This window comes from Malus domestica, chromosome 15 (genome assembly GCF_042453785.1).
Source record: "Malus domestica chromosome 15, GDT2T_hap1".
NCBI lineage: Eukaryota > Viridiplantae > Streptophyta > Magnoliopsida > Rosales > Rosaceae > Malus > Malus domestica.
The window spans coordinates 15,636,711-15,662,464 of NC_091675.1; the positions used below are offsets into that span (position 1 = coordinate 15,636,711).

Here is a 25,754-nt window from a genome sequence, read left to right on the forward strand (position 1 = left end):
ATTTCAGTCGAATATGATAAATAGTCATCGGATAGTACTGACTAAATTAATCAGGCGTTTGGTGCAGTATCAGACTAATTATTGTATTATTTATATTATGTTTGGTATTATATCATATATGAATTCAAATATAATTATCAAAACAAAAAACAAAACAACAACAAAACAAAAAGAGAAACTGAATAGCACCGCCACCATTGGGCTTCTCACCACTGACTACACACCATCATCTCTATGGCTTCTAATCCTTTGAAACCAAAAAATCAGATGAAATCTCTACTAATTTTGAGTTTAATTACCACATAGCAAAAGAGGGAAACGAAATCACTCAATTTGGTTCGTTACCAATCTTCATATGGAAAAGAAGCATATGCGGAATAACTTGATTATTAAATTATAGTTGTTGAGGATTTCCAAATGTATTGAATTTTCCAGATTGAGAGGGAGGAGAGAGAGATTATGGTTCGAGAGGATTCATAAAAATGGGCATTAAATTTGTTGAAATTTCCAGATCGAGAAGAGAGAGAGAGATTACTAGAAAAAGGTTGTTGGGTTGGAGAAGAAGCTAAGGAACCAGACGGAGAGTGAAGGTGACAGGGAAAAAAACATTGGTGAGAGAATGAGACGGGCACAACAGAGCCGGCGAGAGAAAGAGACGAGGAGAATGGCGACGACATGGGATGGCAAGGAAGGTGAGAGAGAACCTAGTTCACACAAGATAGAGACGAAAGAGAACCGACTAATAATACGTCCTTTTGGACGGTTTTATTAGGCAGATTTATGCAGTATGAAATAAGTGGATCAAACTAAATTAATTTGGTCCAATTTAATACGAGAGGGCGCCAAACGAGTGGATCCGTATTATTAGTCCTATCTGATCTCGTTTTGATGTGGCTGTTGTAGAAAGATTTGAAAGGTCATCCAAAAGATCGAGAAAAAAAAAATCAAAGGAAACTTGAGGACAAGTTTTTTTTTTCTTTTTTTTGAAGAGGAGTATGATGCAGTGCACGATAATACATATAGTTCCTATATTAAATTAGATTGTTTGTGACTTCTCATTTGTCAAAGTTATGTTTTTCAGGTGACTAATAACTATAATCTTAGTATTAAGTATTTATTCTACCAATATATATTGTAATCTCTCTATTTAAAGGACTTCACATGTATGTTTAAGGTGGACTTGATTGAATGAAAATATATTTTGTTTTGTGCAATTGAAGTGAGTGAGTGTTTCCTCATTCTAAAATCAAGCATTTGCTTGGTTTGTGAGTGAATCCGCAATTAGCAACATTGAGTGAACTTCGTTGCTCGTGATTAAGTGATTCCTAGATTATTTATTGCGGTCTCTTGAGACCCTTGGGTTTTCCTGCAGATGACACATGTTTATATCAATGAAATGTTGATGGATATAATTTTTCCTAGGATTTTTATCATTAATGATCCCTGAAATTGACCAACTTCATCAAAATGGTCTCTAAAATTGAAAATCGATCAATGTAATCCCTGAAATTGAGTGTCGCATATCAATGTAATCCTTCCGTCACAATTCCATCAGAAATTCTATTATGTGCTAATTTGGCACATATATGAGTCCCACAAATTTAATTAAATATTATCATGTGAATTAAAAATATTTAAATAATAAAAACAAAAAAATTTAATTAAAAAAAAAGAAGAACCACCACCCAATTAGTAAAAAAATGGAGAGCTCCAAAGCTGCTTCAACAAACCCAGTTGTCCTTCTATTTCAGGTATCTCTCTCATTCTCTCCTTGTTTACTGTTTATATTTTTTTCTTCTGGGTTTTTGGTTTAAGGCGTATGAGAAATGGGTTGTGGGAAAAAAAAAAACATAAAGTCTTGAAATATATGAAAGTGTACAGATTTTCAGCGGTACAAAATAACCCAGCTGCTATGTTTTCTTCTGCGGTGTGAAAAAACGGGGAAGACGACAGTGACCGAAACCAAACACGTTTTGCAGATCTTGGAGAGCTTGAACAGTCTGCTACCGCCTTCCCTCACGATGGCGGCAAGCCCGAAACAAGCACTCCAAAGATACCCACAACTTCATGGGAGAGAGGGAGGGGGTGGGATGGGGGCTATAGTGGGAGGGTGGGAGGGGGGAAGAAGATTATGAACAGTGTTCAATCATCTCCCCTCCTTTTTTTTATTTTGTATTTTTTAAGATTTTAATTATAAAAAATAACAATTGTTTATTATTATTTAAATATTCTTTATTCATATAATAATATTTAATTAAATTTAATTGATCCATTTATGTGCTACATCATTATTTAACAGAATTTTTAACCGAATTATGACAGAATGACCACATTGATTTGTGCAATGATGTTTATAGATTACATTGATTGATTTTCAATTTTATGGACTATCTTGATTGGATGGGTCAATTTCAGAGATTATTTGTAATAAAAACTTTTTTTTTCTTATTCTTTGTGTGGAATTTGACTTTTTTTTTTTCTTTTCTCTTTGCTCTGTATCAATGAAATCCAGACGTGCTGTTTTTGTCCTTCCTAGTCATAAATTTCTGAAGGAAATATGGGATCAAAATTCTAACTTATAGGTCAAATCTTCCACAAGGAAATAGATATATTTCATATATAAAGTCTTCATTCAACAAAAGGCGTTCGTTCACGCTTCAGAATTCAGATGCCAGGAAACTTCACCGCCTTCTTTCCTTGCCTTTCACGTACGTCACGTTGGGCAAATGGACCAAGGGGAATTCAATTTATACAATAAAATTTCTTGCAGTCTAAAACTTCGGCAAATTGCAAGCATGTGGTTTTTGTTCTTCTTGTCCATCTTTGGTGTAATACCATGTCTAATAGTCAACTTGTTGGGCTTCTTATCTTCATATCTCAGATCCCTCGACTGTAAAACTAAAACCTAATTTTTTTTTTTTTTGTCAAACAACTAAAACCTAATTCAGGAACTAAAATATTCGACTTCTTAATTTATACGTAAGAGTCATTCCTCTTTACGGATAAATTACAATTTGATATGTGCACGTAGACTTTTCTCTTTGTGGTTTTAATGAGTTCTTTTTATATAAAATATCATTTCTCTTTACAGACAAATTACAGCTTGACATGTGAGCATAAACTTTTTTTTTTTTTTATAGTTTTAATGTGTTCTTTTTATAAAATAGTAATAGGAACTACTTAAGATACTATTAACTTACGTGTCAGACTGCAACCACCCCTGCCCCAAAAGAATTGGTGGGTTTTCTACACTTTCTCATTGACCATCGTTTTCCAAGTCCCCCGCTTGAATTCCAAACCATTTGCGACCCGGCAGTCAGTCTGAAAAATCCACAATTTCTAACATGTCTATTGGGTTTCGTATCTCCTAAAAAGGAAATGATCACATCCTCTGAGCTCTAACTAACTTGCCATCAACACAACCGCGGGAACAACCGAACTTCTGAAATCCCTCTCCCTCCAAATGACTAAACAAAACACCCCAACGTCTTCTCTCCAAACCCACCTCCACTTCCTCCTCCTCCTTCTCCTCCTCCTCCCCCCCCATGCCAACTCCCAATCCCTCCAAGACCAAGAACAAGCAGTCCTCCTAAAACTCAAGTCCTACTTAAACTCTCCGCCATTTCTCAGCCATTGGATCCTATCAAAATCAAACACTTCTTCCCACTGCTCCTGGCCTGAAATTTCCTGCACCAACAACTCCGTCACCAAATTGTTTCTTGACAACAAGAACATAACCCTACCGGTGCCATCCTTCATCTGTGATCTCAAAAACCTCACAGTCATTGATCTCAGCTACAACTACCTCCCCGGAGCATTCCCAAAAGCTGTCTACAAGTGTTCCAAGCTAGAGTACTTGGACCTGTCTCAGAACTGCTTTGTAGGCCCCATTCCTGATGACATCGACAGCCTGCCCCGGCTTCAACAACTTATCCTCGCCGCAAACAACTTCTCCGGTGATATTCCTCCCGCCATAGGGCGGTTGCAAGAGCTCGAGAATCTTCAGCTGTACATGAACCACTTCAATGGCTCTGTCCCACCAGAAATAGGTAACTTGTCAAATCTCAAAGACCTGAACATGTCTTTCAATATAAAACTTGTGCCTTGGAACTTGCCTTCCAATTTTACCAAGTTGAAAAAGCTCAAGACTTTATGGATACGGCAATCGAATTTGATCGGAGAGCTTCATGGGACACTCGGGGAGATGGAGGCACTTGAACAACTGGATTTGGCAGTCAACAATTTGAGTGGGGAGATTCCGAGCGGTTTGTTTTCGTTGAAGAATTTAAGTATAATCTATCTCTTCATGAACGGGCTTTCTGGGGAGGTTCCTCGAGTGATCGAATCATTGAATTTGAGCATTCTTGATCTCTCTAACAACAATTTAACAGGGACAATACCAGAAGAGTATGGAAATCTTACCAAATTAACAGAATTGGCTTTGTTTTTCAATGGTTTTTCGGGTGAAGTTCCGAAGAGCATTGCCCGCCTGCCAAACCTCGTACATTTCAAAATCTTCAACAATAATTTGTCAGGAATATTGCCTCCAGAGTTTGGGAGGCACTCAAAACTTGAAGCTTTTGAAGTTTGTGCCAATAGGCTAACCGGAAAACTGCCAGACAATTTGTGCTATTGGGGTAAGCTGGAAACACTTATAGCTTATGAGAATCATCTCAGTGGAGAATTGCCAAGCTCTCTTGGAAATTGCAGCAGTTTGAAGACTGTCAAGGTTCATGATAATTTACTGTCTGGAAACATTCCTAGTGGCATGTGGACGGCACCAAACTTGACTTCTATACTGATAAGCAACAACTCGCTTACTGGTGAGCTTCCTGAGAAGCTTTCATCAAATCTTTCGCGGTTGGAAATGAGAGACAACAGATTTTCGGGCAACATTCCAATCGGGGTGTCTTCCTGGAGGGGTTTGATGGTTTTTGACGGCGGTAATAACCGCTTTAGTGGTGCTATTCCTCAGGAATTAACCGCGCTTTCTAGCTTATTGACACTTTCTCTTGATCAGAATCAGCTCACCGGCTTCCTTCCATCGGATATTGTATCGTGGGAGTCACTCACTAGTCTTAATTTCAGTCAAAATCAGCTCACCGGAACAATTCCTGAGAAACTTGGTCTTCTGCCGGGACTTACTGTATTAGACCTTTCAGCAAACCAACTTTCTGGCGAAATTCCAGTTCAACTCGGGCATCTGAAGCTCAACCAATTCAATCTCTCTTCCAATCACCTCTACGGGAAGATCCCTACTGAGTTTGAAAATGCTGCGTATGAAGCAAACTTCTTGGACAATCGAGGCCTCTGCACAACTAGCTCTTCAGCAAAGCTCCCCATGTGCAATTCTGAATCCCAAAAGTCCAGCAAACTTATGTCGAAATCTCTTGCGCTAATCTTATCTTTTGGCATACTGTTGTGCTTGTTGGCTATTTCCATCTCGTTCTTCATGGTCCGAAGTTACTGGAAGAGAAACGGTGGATTGGATTCTAAGTGGAAGCTCAACTCATTTCAGAGGTTGAATTTCACAGCGTCAAAAATTCTATCGGAGCTCACAGAAAGTAATCTGATTGGAAGTGGCGGGTCAGGAAAAGTTTATCGCGTTCCTGTGAATCGCAATGGTGATGTTGTTGCTGTGAAAAAGATTTGGAAGAATGAGAATTTAGAAAAGAAGCTTGAGAAAGAGTTTCTTGCAGAAGTCAATATCTTGAGCTCAATTCGACATGCCAACATAGTGAAGTTGATGTGCTGCATTTCCAGCGAGTCTTCAAAACTTCTCGTCTACGAGTACTCAGAAAATCGGAGCCTGGATCTATGGCTGCACAGGAGAAATAGGCCATCCAATCTCTCGAGGTCAGTCCATCATGTCGCGCTCGACTGGCCTGAGAGGTTGCAGATTGCAGTGGGCGCTGCTCAGGGCCTCAGCTATATGCACCACGACTGTGTGCCGCCCGTGGTGCATCGCGACGTGAAATCAAGCAACATTTTGTTGGACTCTGATTTCAAAGCAAAAATAGCAGACTTTGGTCTGGCCAAGATGTTGGTCAAGCAAGGAGAACTTGCTATAATGTCATCTGTCGCTGGCTCCTTTGGCTACATTGCTCCAGGTAAACCTTATACCCCACAAATGCTAAAGTTAGGGCATGTCTGAGACCGCTTTTAGAAATCACTTCTATTATAAGTGCTTTTGCAAGAAGTGGTTTTCTCTTCTGCTCATAAAATTCTACTAAAACCCTAGTGCTTTGAAGAAGCACGTGACCAAAAAATGCTTCCCAGAAGAACTTCCAAGTTTTCTGCCGAACGCAGTTAGAAGTTCTTTGGGTTGTCAAAAAGGAGCATGCCCTTAGTGCCTAAAGAAGTATGTGTTATTTTTCTTCATTTCCATTAGCAGTAAACTGGTTTTCCTTACCCTAAATGCAGAATATGCTCACACAATGCGATTGAATGAAAAGATCGACGTGTATAGCTTCGGGGTCATCCTTCTGGAGTTGACAACCGGCAGGGAAGCCAATGACGGCGATGAACACACTGCCCTCGCTGAATGGGCACGGTGTCACGTTCAAGAAAACAAAGCTATCGCTGATGCTTTGGACAAGGACATCAAAGAACCTTGTCACTTGGACGAAATGTGCTCCGTTTTCAAACTCGGCCTCATTTGCACTGAGAGACTTCCAGATGATAGGCCTTCCATGAAGGAGGTTCTGCAAATCTTGCTCCTATGCAGCCGTCCAGTACTCAGCAGAGAAAAGACCGAGCACGTTGCCTCTCCTCTGCTCCAAAACTCGAAGCGCGAGAGGACCTTGGAAGATGATGATGGTAGTTTGGCGACCAATGTCTGATGCCTCGTCGAATTCACGAAGAGGAACCAATAAAGGGGAAATAAAACTTTCATTTCGCGTCGGTCTTAAGCTGATCGAATGTATACTATAAGAGGAATTAGATAGACATACTGATCAGATGTATACTAGAGTGCAGCACTGCATCGTTAAGGATGCTGAGCTGCACTCTAGTATACTCTAGGCGGCGAAACTACCCTGTATATTTGCATATGCATAACATCAAGAAGGGCATAATAACGAGTGGCGAAAATTCTCGAAAATCAGTAAGAACAATCATATGAAGTCAAAATTTCATTAATGGTGACCAATCTACTTGACAATTTATCAGTAGAATGATCTCAAATCTTAAATAGTAGAAAGTTTCGAACTGAAAAACGAAACCGTAAAACACGTTTTATTTGCAATAGAGAACGAGAGAATGTTGCGCAAAACGTAACTACTCACAGTTTACATCCCCTATTTTTAAGTAATCCAGGAGAAATGAGCTTATACACTGATTAACAACACAACGCGCCTAAACTTCCACAGCGCGAAACAACGGGCTGCAGCGAGAACGCTTAGCCGATTGTCTACTCCAACTGCCTATTATGATCCTAAGCTAATTACCAGCTCTAAAGGATCATAAATTATGGATGGGATGCAAGATCTCTCGACCTATAAGCTGAGAACAGCTTGAAATTGATCCGAAGGAAATAGTAAGAAGATAGGGTAAACGAAAATATACAAAAATTGAGAATGTCACACTTCATTCATCTACCTGGTCTTGACCATTTTATGACTCCTCTACCTCAAGGTACTGGGAGTGAGAGGCTGCCAGGAGGGCAGCTCCAATTCCAGAGCCATCGTTTGAGTGCTCGACAGAAATGTGCTCAGCAACTTCGTCACCCAACAACTCTTTGAGAGTACATTCCATGCTGGTGCGGAATTCGGTGTAGTGCTCATACAAACCACCATCCATTGCAATCATCGATTTTTGCTTCTCTCCGTCCTTAACTGTGTCTCTACCTAACTTCTTAAGCACTCCCAACATCCCAGCAGCAGATAAGCGGGCCGCACGAGTGGCAACTATGTCGCAGACCGCCACAACAACCTTTCTCATTTTCAAAGAGGTGTTGGAGATCTACAATATTGAAAAATCAGCCATAAACTCATGTCACCTGTCTAGAGATTGGCTTGAAATTTTATAGAGAAAAATATGAACGTTCTTTTTTAAGAGTGCATGTTTAAGGACGCCACAAAGAAACAGATGATGGCACCACGTTCACTCTATGAAAATGTGATTCAATGAAAGGTATCATGCTTTCAACCATTCCTTGTTTTTACTTTTCTAACCACCCACCCAAAAGAATTATGAGGAGGAAAAGAAAAAATTAAAGTAATTTGCACAGCCGGATAACAAAATGATCATGTTATCATATAGCATGAGCAATGTACCTCGAGGATGTCCTTGAGTTTGCTCCCGACCACTTTCAGATCTGGAGATGAGTCATGATGTATGGCAGACATTTCAGGAGTCCTGCAATTATTACAACCACACCATAAAGACTCAGAAAACTCTACACTATTCCGAAATTAATGCCAACCCAAGCAAAAACAATGTGGTAGGAACTATATAGAGGTGAAACAATTTATTTAGCATTATCAACCTTTTGATAGACTGTTTCATACACAGATTTCGTTTTGAATAAAAAAAAAACCGACCATTCGCATGTAATCCACAATGGCAGTAGCAATAAGTTTTAATCTAGGCACCATTGAGAAGCAAACCCTCTTAAAATTCGGCAACACACAAACACATCCAATAGATATACCTCGAGCTAACAAGGTTTAAACCAGTCAGTCTACAAAAGATGTTAGAATATACCTTAGTACGAATGGAATTTTCAGTTTTGGTGGGACAACATCACCAAAAAAGTCAGCTTCTTCAGCCATCTTGAGCAATACTCTGCGCACAATTTCCCCTAAATACATGCCAGAAATGATCTTCTCGAAGATCTGCAAACAAAAATTAAATCCATATGATATATCCATCAAGCCATCTACATATGCAAAAACAAGTAAAGGAAAATGTTGTTACTTGCTCTCCAGGGTTTAAACTCTCAGCATCAAGTGCTTGATCGTATTCTGTCAGCGGAAGGTGTGATGAGCGAAAGTTACCCCACTCCATGTTGATAACCTATTCAAGAAAACAAACAAAGAATTAGTATGTTCTAACTATAGAACCAAACCTTAGAACCAGGCAACAAACCATAGTTCCACAATTTGATAGGAATTTTTCATAACATACTAACCATTTCTCCTGATTTAGGTAGAAGACCATGCCATTTTGGAATGGCATGCGCTCTTTCAACATAAGCAGCATTTGTTCCAGTGCCCAATATCACAGCAGCAATGACATCCTGATTGTGGTACCTACCTCCTGCTAATGTACCAATTGTATCATTTACCTGCATCAGCCTGACAAATTAGGATTGTCCAAAATGATAAGCAATAATAAATAACCAAGGTTTAATTCAGCTCCTTGCAGCGTAACATGAAAATCCAAATTGCTGATATTAAAAACCAAACTGGACTGACCAAAGCTGTAACACGCATATCAAGTCCAATTTTTTCCATTGATTTGGTCAGCTCTCCTACCACATCTTGCTCAACCTGCACAAATATCAGTAAAAAAATGTCACAAGGGGCACCCTACGATAAAGATTACTCCAGCGCTGCTAAATTAAGTTATTATTGGAACACATTGATTGGGTAACCTGTAGGCAGAAAATAAAGTAATCTGTAGAACATATGTCAAGAAAAGATAACATAACGAAAGCTCCAATGCCCATTGTATCAGGCGCAGTATCCTCCAGACATGATTTACATGACTAACTATCAAAATAAAAATCAATATAGCAAGAGATGTAAAAGTACCGCATCCTCAATATTGAAGCCTTTTGTCCACTTAATAAGGGTCCCTGAGGCAATTGAAGTTTGCCACACGGGAAATGAAAAGGTAAAACCCAGCTCCCTTTGTCTACTGGGTGCAGGATGCAAACCTTCTCCTTCCGTAGCAACAAATTTTGCAAGTGCTTCGGCAATAAAATCAAATAATCCCTGAAACCAAGTCATGATAAATTACGGCCATGTTTGAACAAATCTAAGCAGGTTTTGTAAGATTGCTTGAAGAAATACTAACTTCTGAAGTTCCAGTCATCAAATGCGGTGGAATGGAAACTTCGTCAAATTCTTGTTTAACAACACGTTTTTCTTTCCCACCAAGCCGTACACGCAGAACACGGAAGTTTGTCCCACCAAGGTCCAGTGCATAAAACAGCCCATTCTCATCCCTGAAATGATAAGAATGAAAGTAATGGGAGTTTACCATGAATCCAAAAGGTAAATAAGGAGAGGGGGGGGGGGGGGGGGGAAGGCACCAAATACAGCTCAGCTCAGTTTATGAACCCAAATCACGAACATAATCTACCCATTTATAACACTCTTTCTAAGCTTGTCGACTTTAAATTGCCCTTCTTTTTCCATTTGCAATATAGTATCTCAATTTCTTTTCAATAAGATGACACTCTAAAAAGATTAGAAGCACATTAATCCGTTGAGTATATAGAACATTATAATCCACTAAAATAGCGCAGCCCACACCACATACCGTGAAGAACATACCAAAGACGGAAACTAATAAGAGAGCCATAAAAGCTCCATCTGAAGGACACACGGGATAAGGACAACCGCCAATTTTAGGCTTTTAGCAAATCAAACTTTAATCTCTACAGTTAGATCAAATATTATTTCGAAGCGAAAAATCAATGGGAGCTGCATGGAAAAGCAAAATTCCTACAATCAACTAAAGATAGAAAATTTTTTGCCACAATAAATCAAAAGAGCACAACATCAACAAATAAGAAATAACCATCGCAAGGAAAGATTATACCCAATTCAGAAACACACACCAACTAATAACTTCCACCAAATAACCAAACTAACTCAACATCAACATAACCAACTCGTATTTATTTTATTAATCAAACCCAATAAATGAGTTCCCATCTCATAAACAACAGAGATAAAAATTCCATCTTTATCCCTTTTAATCAGAAAATTAACAGAAAAAAGGACAAGTAAACCAGTCAGAACAAAGGACTAATTGCCACAGAACAAAATTATTGAACCCAAACATTTTTTTTCAATCCAATCGAAGTTCAAATTACGAGTCTTTCCAATCCCAATCGAAAAATAAGAAATTAAGGGCGGGTGAGATAGACTAAAATACCCAGTGGGGAGGTTATCGACGTAGCTGATGAGCATCTTCAGCTTGCTGCCGCCCTCGGATGCGAGGCCAGCGTGCATTTCCACAGTCATGGCGTCAGCCACCTGTCTCAGCTTCCCAATGGGGGTCCCGCACTTATCCTCCAACTCCCTCAGAATCGCCATCGCCCGGGCCCACCTTCCCGAGCTCTTCATGCGGTGCCGCACGATCAGCGCCGCCGCAGCACATACCGCCGCCGCGCACACCACAGCCGCCCCCACCGCCACTTTCCCCATCACCACCGCCGCTCAAATTACCAAATCTTTGATGGGTTTTTCAATCCGAAGTCTCCCGAATCCGACTTTGAGGTCAGGAATCGATGGGCCGAATGAAATTCTCGTGCTTGCATGAGTGAGAAAGTTTGGGTAGTGAGAGAGAGAGAGAGTAAGAAGTGAAAAATTAAAAGTACAATTTTAGATCGGACTTTCGGGGAGGGATACGAAGGGAAATTTGTCAAATCAAGGAATGCCAATCTGCAGCCTAATTTCTCGGAAAACAAAGCTGTATGAGAAAGAGTGTGCGTGCATGCTTTTATGATTTTCTTGGCCCTGTTTGTTTTCTCGGAAAATTAGCCTTTTGTGTAATATTTTTCTCACACTTTCTCGGAAAATAAGAAGATATTTTCGGCGTAAAAAATGAATTTCGGTCTTTTTTGGAGTGAAATGGAGGGAAAGTGGGCATAGTTTTGCGTTAAAATTACGAGATTGACCTGTCAGCGTCGAGTGCGAAGGTGATGTGTTGTATGGACGAACATGATTCCTTGATGTGATTTGGGATTTTGGAGTTCTCAGTTTAGGGAAGGCTAAGTGTGAGGTTCTCCCTGATTCCGATGCCTAAAGTTGGGATTTTATTACCTTCCAACCAAAATCTAATATGCTTCAAGCATATATGTACATGTTGTTCCTCCAAACAAAAATTAGTATGCTAGCTTCGAGGTTTGTAGCTCAGTTGTATCGTTTAAATTTTAGAGTTAATATGGTTTTCTCGTCTAGAATAATTTTTTAGGAGAAATTAGGTTCACATCCTTCTTTTTTCTACTTTATTGATTAAAATCCTATTCATTTTCAATTTTTTATCAAGATCTTTGGGTATTAATAACATCATTAATTATTTGAATAATAAAATATTTTTATTTTTAAATAGATTCCTTTAGTGTTAAAAATGTTACAATTAGTATATTTATATTTATGGCTAAATTTTTATCATATATTTTTATTTTTAGTTTGTACCAATTTTTTTTTCATTTTTAATTTGTACCCATATATTAGTTTCTTTTTTTGCCCATATTTTTTAAAGTTTTATTTGTGTTTGTACCCATATGTATACCGTCACGTAACATTGTATATGTAATCAATGATAGAAAAATTACATATATATATTTATGTTTTATGCCTAAACTTTGTATCATATATTTATATTTTTAGTTTGTACCCACTTTTAATTTGCAACATTTTTTTAAATTTGTAGTATATTCTTTTTAGTTTTATTTTGTACCCATGTATTAATTTCTTTTAGCACCTATATTTTTTAAAAATTCATTTGTACTCATAATTTTTTAATCTTTTATATGTACCCTAATTTATTTATAATGTACCCATTCTTCTTTATTAATGTACCACTTTGTTCTATGTGAATTGTACCAATTTTTTTGTAAAATGTACCAATTTTTTTTAACACTATGGATACATTCTTTTGCCATTTATTATTTCTTATTTTTTGCATAGTTTTTTTATCCATTTATTCAATTAAAATGTTTGAATTTTTTATTGTAACCATTTTTAATAGTATTATAATGAGGGATTTTAAATTTATAGGATTATAAATCTCATAAAATATCAAACAATTAATGTCAAAACTATAAAAATATAAATATTAATTGTAATATAATGAGATGTACAAAGTCAAGGGACTTTGATCAAACTTTGAATACCATTAAGGTTTTAGTCAAAGAATATTAAGGATTAGGGACCGCATCCAAAGTATCCCAATTTTTTATGTCTTTGATTCTAATAATGTTATAATCACTTATAGATTGAAGTACATGTGTGTTTAATAAATAATTTTCTCTCGAGTGATTTTGAGAATACATAATCACTTACAGGTGGAAGTACATGTGTGTTTGACAAGTTGTTTTCTTTCAATGAGTGATTATATTCTGTCTCGTCTTGAGTGATTATGAGATGCCAAAATCACTTACGAGTTGAAATACATGTGTTTTTGACGAGTGGTTTCTCTCTAAAAGTGATTCTAAATTGTCCCCTCTTAAGTGATTATAAAAAGGCCATAATCTTTAAGGGTTGAAATACATGTGCTTCTCACAAATAGTTTTCGCTACAAATCACTTCCTAACAGTTGTTTTGAGTAAAGAGATATTATCTTCGACTCTTCCTCTTTGAATATAGTTTTTTCGAATCAAATCTTTATTGCAAAATATTAAATTTTATGAAATGAAAATATTTACAAGTGTGGGATTATAAAAAGGGTGGAAGAGTTTAAGAGATAAGGAAAGTAGACTTTCCCTTTACCTTACAACGAAATCAACCGCTAATAAAAACCTGCACCCAAAAGAAAAAAGAAGAAGATATTTATGAAGTAAGGATCTGCCATCTCATTACGTGGGTCTATTGTCTTCAACTTGAGGGATTAAATTTGATAACCCCCACGTAAAGTATAAGGAAACTTTAACGAAAAGCACCCGGTATTGTTAACTTTAACGAAAAATCACATTTTTACACTAAAAAGTCAATCCTGGTACTATTCACTTTACCCTTTATTTTGTCATTATCATTAAAACTCAAAGTTTTCAAACCCTTTTCATTAGTTTTCCTAAAGTATAAAGCATAATCATACATCTGATATTTTGAGTTGATTTTTAGATTAGATGATCTATTCTCTTCTTTGCTAATTTTTTTCTTTTTGAACAAACGATATTTTTATAGTAGAGAAATGGGCCAAAGTATCACAATAAGTTAACAATAATATGGTTCAAATTCGTTTTTGACGATAATCAAACCTCAAAGCTCTCACTTACAAGTGAAGATGAATAGCATTAGATCGTAATAATAAGTGATTTTCTTTCTGTTAATTAACACGACCAATTAAACGAAGTGATTCAAGATATGTAAAGGAATAAAAAAAACGTATCCAACTTGAATGCAAAAGATTGATTACTTGTTGATAAAACTTATATTTCAATTCCTTTAAAAAACGGTTGGATTAGAGGGATAGGTTTCCTTCACATTTAACTTTCTTCTACTTCTCTCAGGTTGAAAAATTCATTCACATCTACCTTCATTACGCATTGAATTCACAAATTAGTCATATTAATCCAATTTTAAACATCAAACGAAACCAGATATTTGATATCATGATTGAGGTAGGTTTTTTTCCGTTCACAAACATAAGATTGAATTTAAGATTATCTTCAAACTATGGCAAGCGGAGGAAAAAAAATCTTGTGACCCTACTCAAGAATACAAGGGTTGGTGTTAATAAAGCATTAAGATTCAAGTGCCCCTCGTTAAGTTTTAAGCCAGTTCAGGTCTAGGGCAAAAGGTTGCGAAGAACGGAAGATGATTCTTTCCAGATCTACTTTGTGAGGATCCATGTTCTAGCTGTTCACATCGTGCGACTAATTTTCGTCATATACTATTTGTATTTAATTTTAAATAAAAAAATCAAATTATTTTTAACCGCATAATACACGATGAATTGCTAAAATGTAAATATCCCTAAGAACTTCACAATTTGAATCCTGATGGGATCCAAATCCGCGAACAACAATAGCCAGATTATTAGGTCCGGCCAAAATTCGTGACTGGATCCCCACCCCTATTTGGTCCTGTCCCTCATCTGGAGGTTCCATTTGAGTTCCATCAATAGATGGAATCCCAAAAAGTGGTCCTATCCTACATTTATACGCAACTTGTTCCTAACCAAATAAAATATTTGTTACAATTGAAGAACAAAGACAAAATTCAAGCTGACACATGGACAGGCCTGCACGTAGGGTATTTTTTTCGTTTACGGGAAGTGATTTTTATAATTTTTTTATTCGATTCGATCGATTCGATAGAATGTTACGTTGATGTTATCCAAAGAGCTTAATTTTTTTTACTGTCTTCTTTATAACGAATATATTTCACTTTTTAGGACCCGATAGGATGCCCCAGTTGTACCAAATTGGTATACCGTATACATATTTGTTATAAAATAGAACACGTAAAACAAAATGTGTGATGTGTCGTTAATCAAAAGCTACCCTTGTTTTGTAAGTATGAATTACTTTTGGGAAGGTTCTTGTTACAGGCACAAGCAACAGTGGAAAAAGCAAGACAGCACCACCCTTATCCTCGAGAACAAGAACAAACAATGCAACAGGAGGAGCAAAAACGACAAGGAAACTCTGACTCGATGAGAGAGATAGACACAATCAGGTATAGACAACCGATTACGGGGCAAATTCTCTCAAAAGTATGATATTTAATTGGTGATGAAACCCTGCAAAATGCATGAATCATAGTGACAGATTCTACATGTATTGCGATCACATTTCCCATAGAAAATCAATCAGTCGATTAGTTAGGGTGCCTATGGTTTCATAAGAAACTAGCTAGTCAGCTAGTTCCTTGGCAGTGGGGATTTTACACGAACAAGATAATTCCTGAAGGGCGAATCAAAGATCCTATAGCTTCCGGTCGCACCATCTTTCTGCGCTTGTGCAACTGCCGCATTTTTGGCCTGCACAATCCTCAAATTCAATCCGGCACTTGTACTTTGAGACTCTGGAACCTACATACGTACAGCAATATAGCCTTTCCCCCTCAAATCGACTAGTTATGGAAAAACATGGGAAATGAGATTTATGAGGAAAATTTTCTTACTGTTGTTACCGACGTTCCAACTCTGCTCTTGTTCTCGACCGGTGCAGGCACTTTAATCCCACTGTATATTTGAATACACAACACCAGTCAGTCCAATTAAGAAGTAAACAATTTCTTCCCCACTAGTCTAAAACTTATGAAATCACTCCCCTTTTCTCCCCCATGCACTCCATTGTTTCTTTTCTAGTAGTTGGATTCAATAAACCAAAGGAGAATCAAGACGAAGAATCAACGGAAAAAGCGTAGGAGGAGAAAACGGCAGTGAAAATCACTATCCAATAAATAACTAATGGACATTCATCTCAACACAAAGGGCATTCATCATTTTCATTGCTCAATTATTTGTTTAAAAAAAAAAAAGGCTTGTAGTTATAGAATAAGTATTTTTATTTTTTTAAAATGCAACATTCGAAATTATTTTAACCTAGGAAGAAAATTTGGTAGTGAATGAATTGAGTCAGGCGGACTGCCCATCAACTGACCTAACCCGCAACTGCATTGCCTTGCTAACTTAAAAGTTAAGTTAGTTAACTAATTCAAGATGTAAAAACGGTTGGTTTTGCCGTTTTGCTGAGGGAGACGGCGCCTCTTTAGTTGTCGTTTCACAAAAAGACATCCAAATTGCAAAGAACAGGACGCTACTGCCTACTGCTACACTGGATTGTCATCAACCTCTTGCCTTAATCTCTGAGAAAGATAATATCTTTCCTTCTTACTTTCAACTATTTGACAGCAAAAAATTCTAAATTTTGTATCTTTTCACCGAACCAAAATTATCCCACCAGATTAATTTACACCCACCGCCCCCAGCTAGCTCTATTCAAGAAATAAATGAAGCAATAAAACAACAAAATTTTAAAATACTAAAACATGTGAATTGAATAAATCAGCATGTGGGTTTGATTTGATTACCTGAAGGACGATGGTTCGTCAGGTTTCCTCCTCCTGGGTTGGGCCGCCATTGATGGCCGCTCAGCTTCCAGGTTCCAGCCTTCTCTCTGACCAAGAACAACGAAGGACTTACGGGTTTAATGAAAGAATCGATTTTAGACCGCACAACTTTGAAGTTATGGGCCTATGGACCGGACCGGGTCTTCTAACAAAAGGAGCTCTGTATTGAATGGGCTGGGTTTTTGTACTTAGTTGTGGGCCCAGACCATGGAACACATCACTCTGTGCAGGTAGTTAAGCTTAGGAATGTCCTTGGGGTGGGGGAAAATTGGGGTTTCTTATAAAAAAAACATGGATTAGACATGATTAGATTCTCCATATAATGATAACCCCACCCCTAATTCTGCTCCTTAAGCACTAATCACTCTTGAAAATTTGGGATGATGCCGCACACGCTCTGTATATTTGATGTTAAGTATCACTTTTGAGGATTTAGCAATCATTTCTCTCAAGCACCATTGACCTTAGTTGCTATTTCTTTTTCCATAGCATTTAACCTAGCTATCATTAACTTTAACTTGCTATATAGTCTAACTCTTGAACCGTATGTAGACAGGTCGTGTTTTAGGTCATAAGATATTCTAAGATATAGGACATTATATCTCCGGTTATATAGCAGAATCCTGTAAGGTGCTGCTCTTCAAGTAACTATTGTTGATCAACTACTGCTATGTAGTATTCACAAATGTATCTCGTGAGTTATTTTATCTTGACCACTTCTCGATATGTACTTGTTCTATGACGTGATGACTTATGACATATACTAGTGTACTGGTTATGCATTTCAATTCTAATACAAATGAAAGGGGTTTTCAAGCAGCTTTCTGGCATTTTGCAGGCCAAAAGAATCAGCATTCGTGCTGGTGTGATGAAATAGAGTGAAGTTATTTGTTTTTTTAATCTTCTGAACTTTCATCCATGTGATATTTGTAGTCTGGGGTTTTGAAGTGCTGCCCTCAGACCAAATAAAACATCTGTTTTTCCAGCCATTGGGGTTAGCTCAGTGATGAGCGTAGCTAGGCTAAAAATTCAGTGTTCAAAACCCTCCTTTGTAACAAAAACAAAACATCTGTTTAACAACTAAACAAATTAGCATGCAGGATCTTTGTTGAAGAACCTGTACAAGTAAAACCGAGTGTCACTCAAAAAGGTGAAGAAACATGTTTTTGACTTTGTTAATTTCCCATGTTCTGATGGAGGTGATAGTGGCGACCCTTTTGCATTGGTGGGATTTTAATTAATTCAACCAAAATAATATTGATTTGGACGCACTAATATAGTTAATTAGTTCTCCTTAAAAACAGTCCAATCAAATATAAATCTCCCTCCAAAGTCACTGGTGCAAGAAAACTTGACCCCCCATATCGAACCAAATCTATTCTCATCATTCTGCAATTCTTTGTGGATGTACGCCTACATGTTTCGAAAATCAACTTTTCGGATTTCTGTTTCCATTTTGTCAACCTAAGATAATGTTTTCTTTTCTTAATTACAGATTATTGAAGTGATTGAGTTGACTAATTACTTTATATTTGACACCAATTCGATTTAGTACACAACAATTATTCAAGGTTATAGTTATTTAATCTATCTGATCAAAGTAAATAATAGCTTGATTATTCATGATTAAGATGTGGAACATTCTCCTAAATAGACAGGTTAATCACAATGCCAATTAAGTTGGACCACCAATACGGTTTGTGGGGTACTAAATCGAGTTAAGTCTCAAGAGCAATCTATACTGATGCGAATAGGGTTTGAAATTAAATGTTGCTCAGTGCACGCCTTTCATTCTTGCATCAATCAAGGAAATTATACAAAACCGAACTCAGTAAAGAGCATATATCTGTGTTTAAAAGAAAGCAGATCATTAACCTTGCTCTTCCTCTGGCCTACCCAGTTTTCCACGTGGCTAGGGCCCCATTTGCCATGTGTATCTCCATATTGCAATATGGCTTTTTAGAACTGGTTAATTATTCTCAACAATATGGCACAATCCTCATGCAGAGACCGTTTTATTAGGTCAAACACAAACAGTATTGTAGAGGGTCCCAAAGAGATTGGAGTTTTTGTTCACTTGTTTCCTCCTTCCAAAATGGACTTTCAGTCTTGACCTTGATTGTTAAAAGCAGTCCAAGTCCAACTTATACGCTGAAATAAGCAGTCTTGCAGGAGTTGTGCTCGGTTTTGCTGATGGAATAAGATATAGATATATTGAGTTGTGTTATCGTCCGTCGTTCATTTTTAACTGTTATATTTGTGCACTAGCATCTTATTAACTGTTAGATTACCCTTATGAGCACGTAGACGACTAATCTTTGTAACACTCTTTAATAATTCATTAAAAGGCCATGAGGATTGAGGGGTACGGTTCACATTTTTGAATGAGTAATGCTTAATGTATGCAAGGTCAGCAATGGTGTGGATTTTGGACAAGAATGTCTCACGACCATGTGCACAAATGCCCCCACGTGGGGTTTGGCATGCGTGTGGGTCTCTTCCAAGTGGTTCTGTTTTTTGCATCTTTTGTGTGACAATTTTGGTAAACTACAGCACACTACGATCCCACAAAATTTCCAAGCATGGAAAGTTCAAACTATATAATTTATGAACTAATTGAAAATATTCATATTTTTTTTAATTATATTTAGCTCCTTTTTGCAGATGATAAAATAGTCTTCTTCATCTATCTTCTTCTACTTAAAAAAAATAAAAATAAAAAAAAAAGATGGTTGCTATAGAATTTAGATGGATTTTAAATACATGCATATACATAGAGATGGGAGGTGAGCTGTGCGTGTGAGACAAGTAGCTGGCCTTTACAAAGACCCATCTGCAACTCCTTCATATACATTATATGGTTTTCCTTCTTTCTGTCCCTTTTTCGATTTCTTTGAGAGTGAGATGAGTTACATCCTACATGGGCATGCACTAATGTTTTCCCTTTCTGGCAAACTTATAGTATATGTACAACAAGCTAACGATTGTGCAAAGATTGGCCGCTACTTATAATACTTATTCATGATTTGAAGTTTCAGCTGCCAAATCTAGCCAAAACTTACTGCAACGGTGTGTATGTATATGTTTTTGTATATGTATTTTTCTCTTCATGTGATGTATAAGAGTTTAAGGTTTACGACAGAAGCACGAATGAGTATACACTCCGTTAATGGTCTCTTCGATCCCACGATATATTACGTTAGGACAGAGGAAAAAATCTAGCTAAATTAAACTTACCTGCCTAAACCTTAATGTATTACGTAAGGAAAATATTGGCACAAACCGGTATACACCCCCTTACAGTCTGTTTCCGACCATCTATTCACCCAACCCCAACTTTCTTCTTTATCTCCATGTTATATTTTGGGTTTTTTAAAATGATATAGTTCTTGTTTCTGCTCATTTAGAATTTTTTTGGCGGTGGAAAATGCATGATAATATAAACTAAAAGGTAAACTTACACAGTTTATATTGGAAAGAAAAGATCGAGGGTATGAATACCATGTAGGTGGAAAGGAAATGCTTTGCGGTCGCTTATACCTTTTTAGAAATTCAGTGTGATCTTTGGCAGGGCTTTTTGGCAAAAGGAAAGGTCATATTAGTTTGTGATATGCAAAAGTGACAGTTTTGAATGCTTTCTGTGCTCCTTTCCCATATTTGGGGTGTTGCCACGAGTACCATAGCGTTGATGTTTTTGTCCTCTTTTCTTCTGTGTAATTTTTTCCTTTTTGGTTTCGTTGCCCTTTCGTGATCATGGGATTGAAAATATCACTTTTATTCCTCGTAATGCGATGGTTCTCACATATTGGTTGTTGGGTGGGCGATATGTATATTTGAAATCTTAAAATACATGAAAAAAGTTAATAGTACTACCACAAAATGCTATTGCCATATGCACTTTTCAAAGCCATCCATAAAGAAAAAGTCAATCTAAAAAACTTTCAACAATTTTATATGTTATCTTCTGAATGATATATGTCAGAAAAATAATGCAAAAAAAAAAAAAAAAAAAAAAACATAATGGACCTATTATACAGTAGTTGGAGGAAGAAAGAATTCACTTATAAAATAGCATTTTCTTGTAGGATTAAGGAGTTGAACGACAATGAATTTGGCTTATATCCAATGCTTGGTTTTTGAACAAGGCATAAAATCTTAGTCTCTTCATTAGCTTACAGAGAATAAACCCTCAATTAGTCTCATCTTTCACTCTTTAGTGAGTAGGATGTATACACATATTTCCCGTAATCACTGATCTTATGAGCAATATGTTTGTGATTGATAGTTGTAAGAATAAGACGTATAAATCGATGAAGCTGTGCAACCTAAATTTTCTTGTTCTATAAGATAGCAACAGTAAATATGTTTACAGTAACTTGATGGGTTAGTTATTCGATTGAGCACTTTTCATTCTATGATGCGAAACTTTGTGATTAAGAAAAGGATAGATTACAGATGTCGTAATTGGCTACTAATAACCTTTGCCTCAAGTGGGAAGTCAAACTGCAAACAAGCTATCAATTAGAATGGCTTGTTTACACTAGTAGAAAAACACGTTTGCGCGACGAAATCTTGCGCGACGGAGACAATTTCGTCGTGCAAAGTATGTTTGGACCCCAAATCTTGAACCCCCTCTTTCTCTTCCCTCTCGCTCATCTCTCCCTCTCTCTTTCCTGTGAACCCCAAATCTTGAACCCCAAATCTTCCCTCTCGCTCATCCTCTCCCTCTCTCTTTCCTCTTCACAATCTCGAATCCAACCACCACCGCTACTCTGTCGGTTGTCTCTCTCCCTCTCGTTCTAAACGACGGGCCGCCACGCGAATCTCCAAGCCACAATCCAATGCTGAAACTTATCCCGCTGTAGAGCTCATGGTGGCAATTTTGTAAATTACTTGCCTCAGGATGAGGCGATGGTGGCTGGGCTCGGCGTCGACGAAGGCGGATTGAACGCCCTGGAGTTACGGAGAGTGGTGGATCTTCTTAACAGAGAGCTCTCTGGCATGCTGAAGTTAAACCTAAGGTTTCTGCGACAAGGTAAAATTACTGCTATGTCATTTACATCTTGACTTGCAAAAGCTAGAAACTTCACACTGAATAATCAATTTCTTGATAATATTTTCACTGTTTTTGTGTTGCTGCTGCCCCATTCTTGTCAGTGGCTAGTGATAAATCGTTGCATGAATTTTTGGAAAGTTTTCTACAGTTTAGGAGTAGGTGTTATGACTTCCCTCATCGTGGCACCAATGAATTGGTGGCGGGGACATCGTTGGGGAGTTCGAATTGAGCCACTGTGTGTTTATCACTACACCACGAACCCTCTTTAATAGGTAATAGCATTCATTTGTAGCATTTTTTTCTTAAAAATGCTATCAAATAGTATTTTATGCCTTTAATAGCATTTTCATAGCGTTTGCATATTTTATGCCTATAATAGTATTCTTTTATATGGTTGAGTCAGTGACGTCCCCATTTAGTTTTCTGGGTATTTACTTTGATGCAGAGGGGATGAAGGCATAAAGCTTGTAACAGAAGCAATATGCTATGTAAGAATTTTCAATGACTTGGGAATTGTAAGCATTGTTGATGGTTGTGTGATAACTAATTAAGGTTTGTTGTTTCAATGGGAAAAATAGAGTATTAATTTCGTGTTGATACAAATTTTTTTGTACATTTTTGTTGGCTCAGGAGACACATGGAATGCCTGAGGAACCGCTTGGTGCCCACCCCACGTACCTATGTCAGTGCAAAGGCTATAAGTTTACCAAGAAGACCGGTAAGAAACATGCTTCTTTCACTTAGCTTTCTAATCATTCAACTACAAATTGTCGATTGTCTTGCATATCATAAACTTGGCATCATTCATCTTCTACTGTCATACATGAGAAATTTCATGCCTCCATGAGTTGGTTTGCATTGCAGCTGTTATGTGATGTGAGCACACCTGAGCACACATATATAGATAACTAGTTTTAGTCAATTTGCATGTCTAGTGAGTGAAACTGTTTTTAGAGGCATGTAATCACAAAAACCTGCTTCTTGTTCTAAATCCACACATATGTTAGCGTATCTATACAGTAGTTATAATAATGTATTAGGATTCTATGTGGTTCGTATTTTTTTGTTGGGTGACCTAGTGGCATATCTATTTTCAATCTCTGCTTCTTGTTCCAAATACCTCTTGGAATTTTACTCTGGTTGTTTCCTTTTTAATTCAGCTTCCGCTTAGCGATACATGTCTGCTTATGTTGATTATATATGTGGGTTTTGAATCAACATGTTAACTAATTGGGTAGGTTTTGAATCAACATGGTAGTTTTTCTTTCAAATGGTAGTTTCTCGATCAATTTACCAACACTTTCCTCGTCCAAATGATTCAACAGATTGCTTTGTTAGCAATTCAAAGTCGGAACAGTCTTCTGCTTAAAGGTTTGAGACTCTAGACTCTGGCATTTTACTCTGTAAAAAGTATGAATTCAGGAGCATGGGTTTCTCTGCATTTTACACAGTTTTTGTAAAGTTTTTTAGATGACTTGATGTAGCTCTCATACTTGAACTTCAAAGTGATAAAAGGTAAATCAGCGACAGTAAATCTTAATCTGTTACTGGCTAAAAAACGAAAACCCTTCAACCGAAAACTGCAAAAGATATTTAATTAACAAATATTTGCTGGACTAGGGAGGAAGGAAGGTTTAGGTGATTGAGGAAATTCGGTATTGATTAAAGTGAATCTTGTTTGCAGGTTATTTGCTTAAATCGTATATTTTTTTTGTTTGAGGAAATTGGACATTTGGATGTGAATTGAGCATTGGATAGTGATCTGATATTGGTAGGGACGATAAGAGTAATGAAGTCCAACATGTGTTTCTGTACATTTGGTTTTCCTGGCGCAAGAATATATTCACTTTTATTGTTTCAAAACCCTAGCTGATGTGATTATAATTCCGGACCCATTTGCCCTCTTGGCATTTTTACAAGTATGGTAAGAGTGATTGGAGATGTAAATGCTTGCAGATGGAAGGATAGTATGGTAAGAGTGATTGGCCGGTTGTAGAATATTAGGTTGTATGTTGAATAATTTGTTCATGGTTTATGTCGTTGTCTGTTGGCAATTCATGTTAGGAAAAAGAAAAACACAGAGGTCTTTCATTTCACTTTCTCTTCCAAGAGTACATAAGCTTATTCTATCATTAATTCCGTGAGCATGAGATGAAGGATTTAGCTTGCAAATAGCAAATTTAACTTGTTTTTCCTTAAAGGGTAAATGATCAAATTTAGCAAAAGCTATTACTTCATAATGCTGCAATTATTTCTTTGTAATGGCTCATGGATATGCAAAAGTAACTTTAATTTCCTCATGTTAGTTTTATTTTATTATTATTTTTATATTCATGTTATTTCTTTGTCAAGAAATGAATAGTTTCTAATGTTATAGTTTTATGGTTCAAAAAGTGTATAGATGTCGCAGTTGATCACTCGTCGTTGGAGTGTGACCAATGTGCCTCCCGCATTATCAACATCTACTGCTCCACCTGTGAGTGCTGCATTGATTAGGGAGCCTACACCCCTTGTTGAGGCTACTTCTACGGCGTCTCAGGTGCCCGTCTCATTGACGTCATCAGTGTCCGTTGAGTCGCTCAGTGCACGGCGGCCTCATCGACGTCGCCGTGACCCGGAGCCTTCTGATCAGACTTCCTCGGCATCCAGAGTCGAATTTTTTGTACAAATTTAAGCTTAGGGTTTTCACAATTTAAGTATTTTTGGCCAACTAAAAAAAACACCAGGGGGCTTAGTCGAATGCTGAAGGAGTTACAGGGCGTATGTTAGACCAACTCCAAGATCAAGATTGCGTATGACCCGCGACATTATGGAGCGGCTACCTCACAGCAGCATAGTGGCGTTGCTAGTAGCTGTGGTGCTGTTATTCGAGATAATTGTCCTTTTCAGCGGGAGGGTGCAAGAACTTGTACAAGCCATATAGATGTCCGGCCTCCAAATCTCGCTACCAGCACCTTATCTTGCTCCACCTTTGACCTCAGAGCCACCTCGCCCTGTCGAGACCCAGTAGCTTGAAGTATTAAACCTAGTTCACTTGTAGTTTTTTTTTCTTTTTGTTCGGACATCTTGTATGTACATTTTCATATATTTTATAATTAAATACATTTGCTTGGTTAATTAATTGTTCTTTAGAATTTAATTACAATATTTATCAAAAATTTAAAAAAAAGTATTTTTCAGAAAAATTAAAAAATGAATATTTTTCACTAAATAAAAAAAAGGGTTTGCGCGACGCACGCCCTAGGATGTGCGTCGCGCAAAGAAGCTTTGCACGACGTAGGTCTGCGTCGCGCAAAGTGACTTTGCACGACGTAGATGTGCGTCGCGCAAAGTGACTTTGCGCGATGTAGTCCGTGCGTTGCGCAAAGTCACTTTGCGCGACGCATATTATTTCTTCGTCGCGCAAACCCTAGCGTCACTGCCTTGGCGCGACGGTTAGCGCGCGACGAAGGTTACGTCGCGCAAACCCTTGCGCAACGATTTTTGACTTTGCACGACGAATATACGTACGTCGCGCAAAGTGTTTTTTTTACTAGTTATTTAAACAAGAAGCAGCAGTCTAGCTAAGTATACGTACGTACTGCGCGCTAGGGTTTTTACCAACTCATGCAAAGCAGAGTATTTTAAATTTGATGCTACTGAAACAGTATACTGGTCATGTGCCTCCATGATCGATGTACACACACACACATATGTACAAATATAAATTTATATCA

General features: G+C 37.5%; 2 protein-coding genes and 1 long non-coding RNA gene across 3 annotated transcripts; 2 read left to right on the forward strand and 1 right to left on the reverse strand.

The window, feature by feature from the left end:
- Nucleotides 1-3,343: 3,343 nt before the first annotated feature.
- Nucleotides 3,344-7,140, forward strand: LOC103400775 (receptor-like protein kinase HSL1). The gene is made up of 2 exons (XM_008339445.4): nt 3,344-6,110; nt 6,424-7,140. The coding sequence occupies exons 1-2, from the start codon at nt 3,464-3,466 to the stop codon at nt 6,840-6,842; spliced, it is 3,066 nt and encodes a 1,021-aa protein (XP_008337667.4). The 5' UTR covers nt 3,344-3,463; the 3' UTR covers nt 6,843-7,140.
- A 474-nt stretch (nt 7,141-7,614) lies between these two features.
- On the reverse strand, nt 7,615-11,384 carry LOC103400721 (hexokinase-1-like). Its single transcript, NM_001328717.1, is given in 9 exon segments — nt 7,615-7,962; nt 8,277-8,358; nt 8,707-8,837; nt 8,920-9,018; nt 9,134-9,289; nt 9,420-9,494; nt 9,759-9,941; nt 10,024-10,174; nt 11,113-11,384. Coding segments are annotated over 9 exon segments (1,497 nt in total).
- A 10,141-nt stretch (nt 11,385-21,525) lies between these two features.
- LOC139192442 (uncharacterized) lies at nt 21,526-25,038 on the forward strand. The gene is made up of 4 exons (XR_011576612.1): nt 21,526-22,310; nt 22,669-22,756; nt 23,364-23,409; nt 24,440-25,038. It is a non-coding gene; the product is annotated as an uncharacterized lncRNA (long non-coding RNA).
- The last annotated feature ends 716 nt before the right edge of the window (nt 25,039-25,754 follow it).

Excerpts from the sequence above, each read along its gene's own strand:
- LOC103400775 (XM_008339445.4), top strand. The coding sequence starts at position 3,464 with ATGACTAAACAAAACACCCCAACGTCTTCTCTCCAAACCCACCTCCAC. Across the intron at positions 6,111-6,423 it reads CTTTGGCTACATTGCTCCAG|AATATGCTCACACAATGCGA; the intron begins GTAAACCTTATA and ends CCCTAAATGCAG.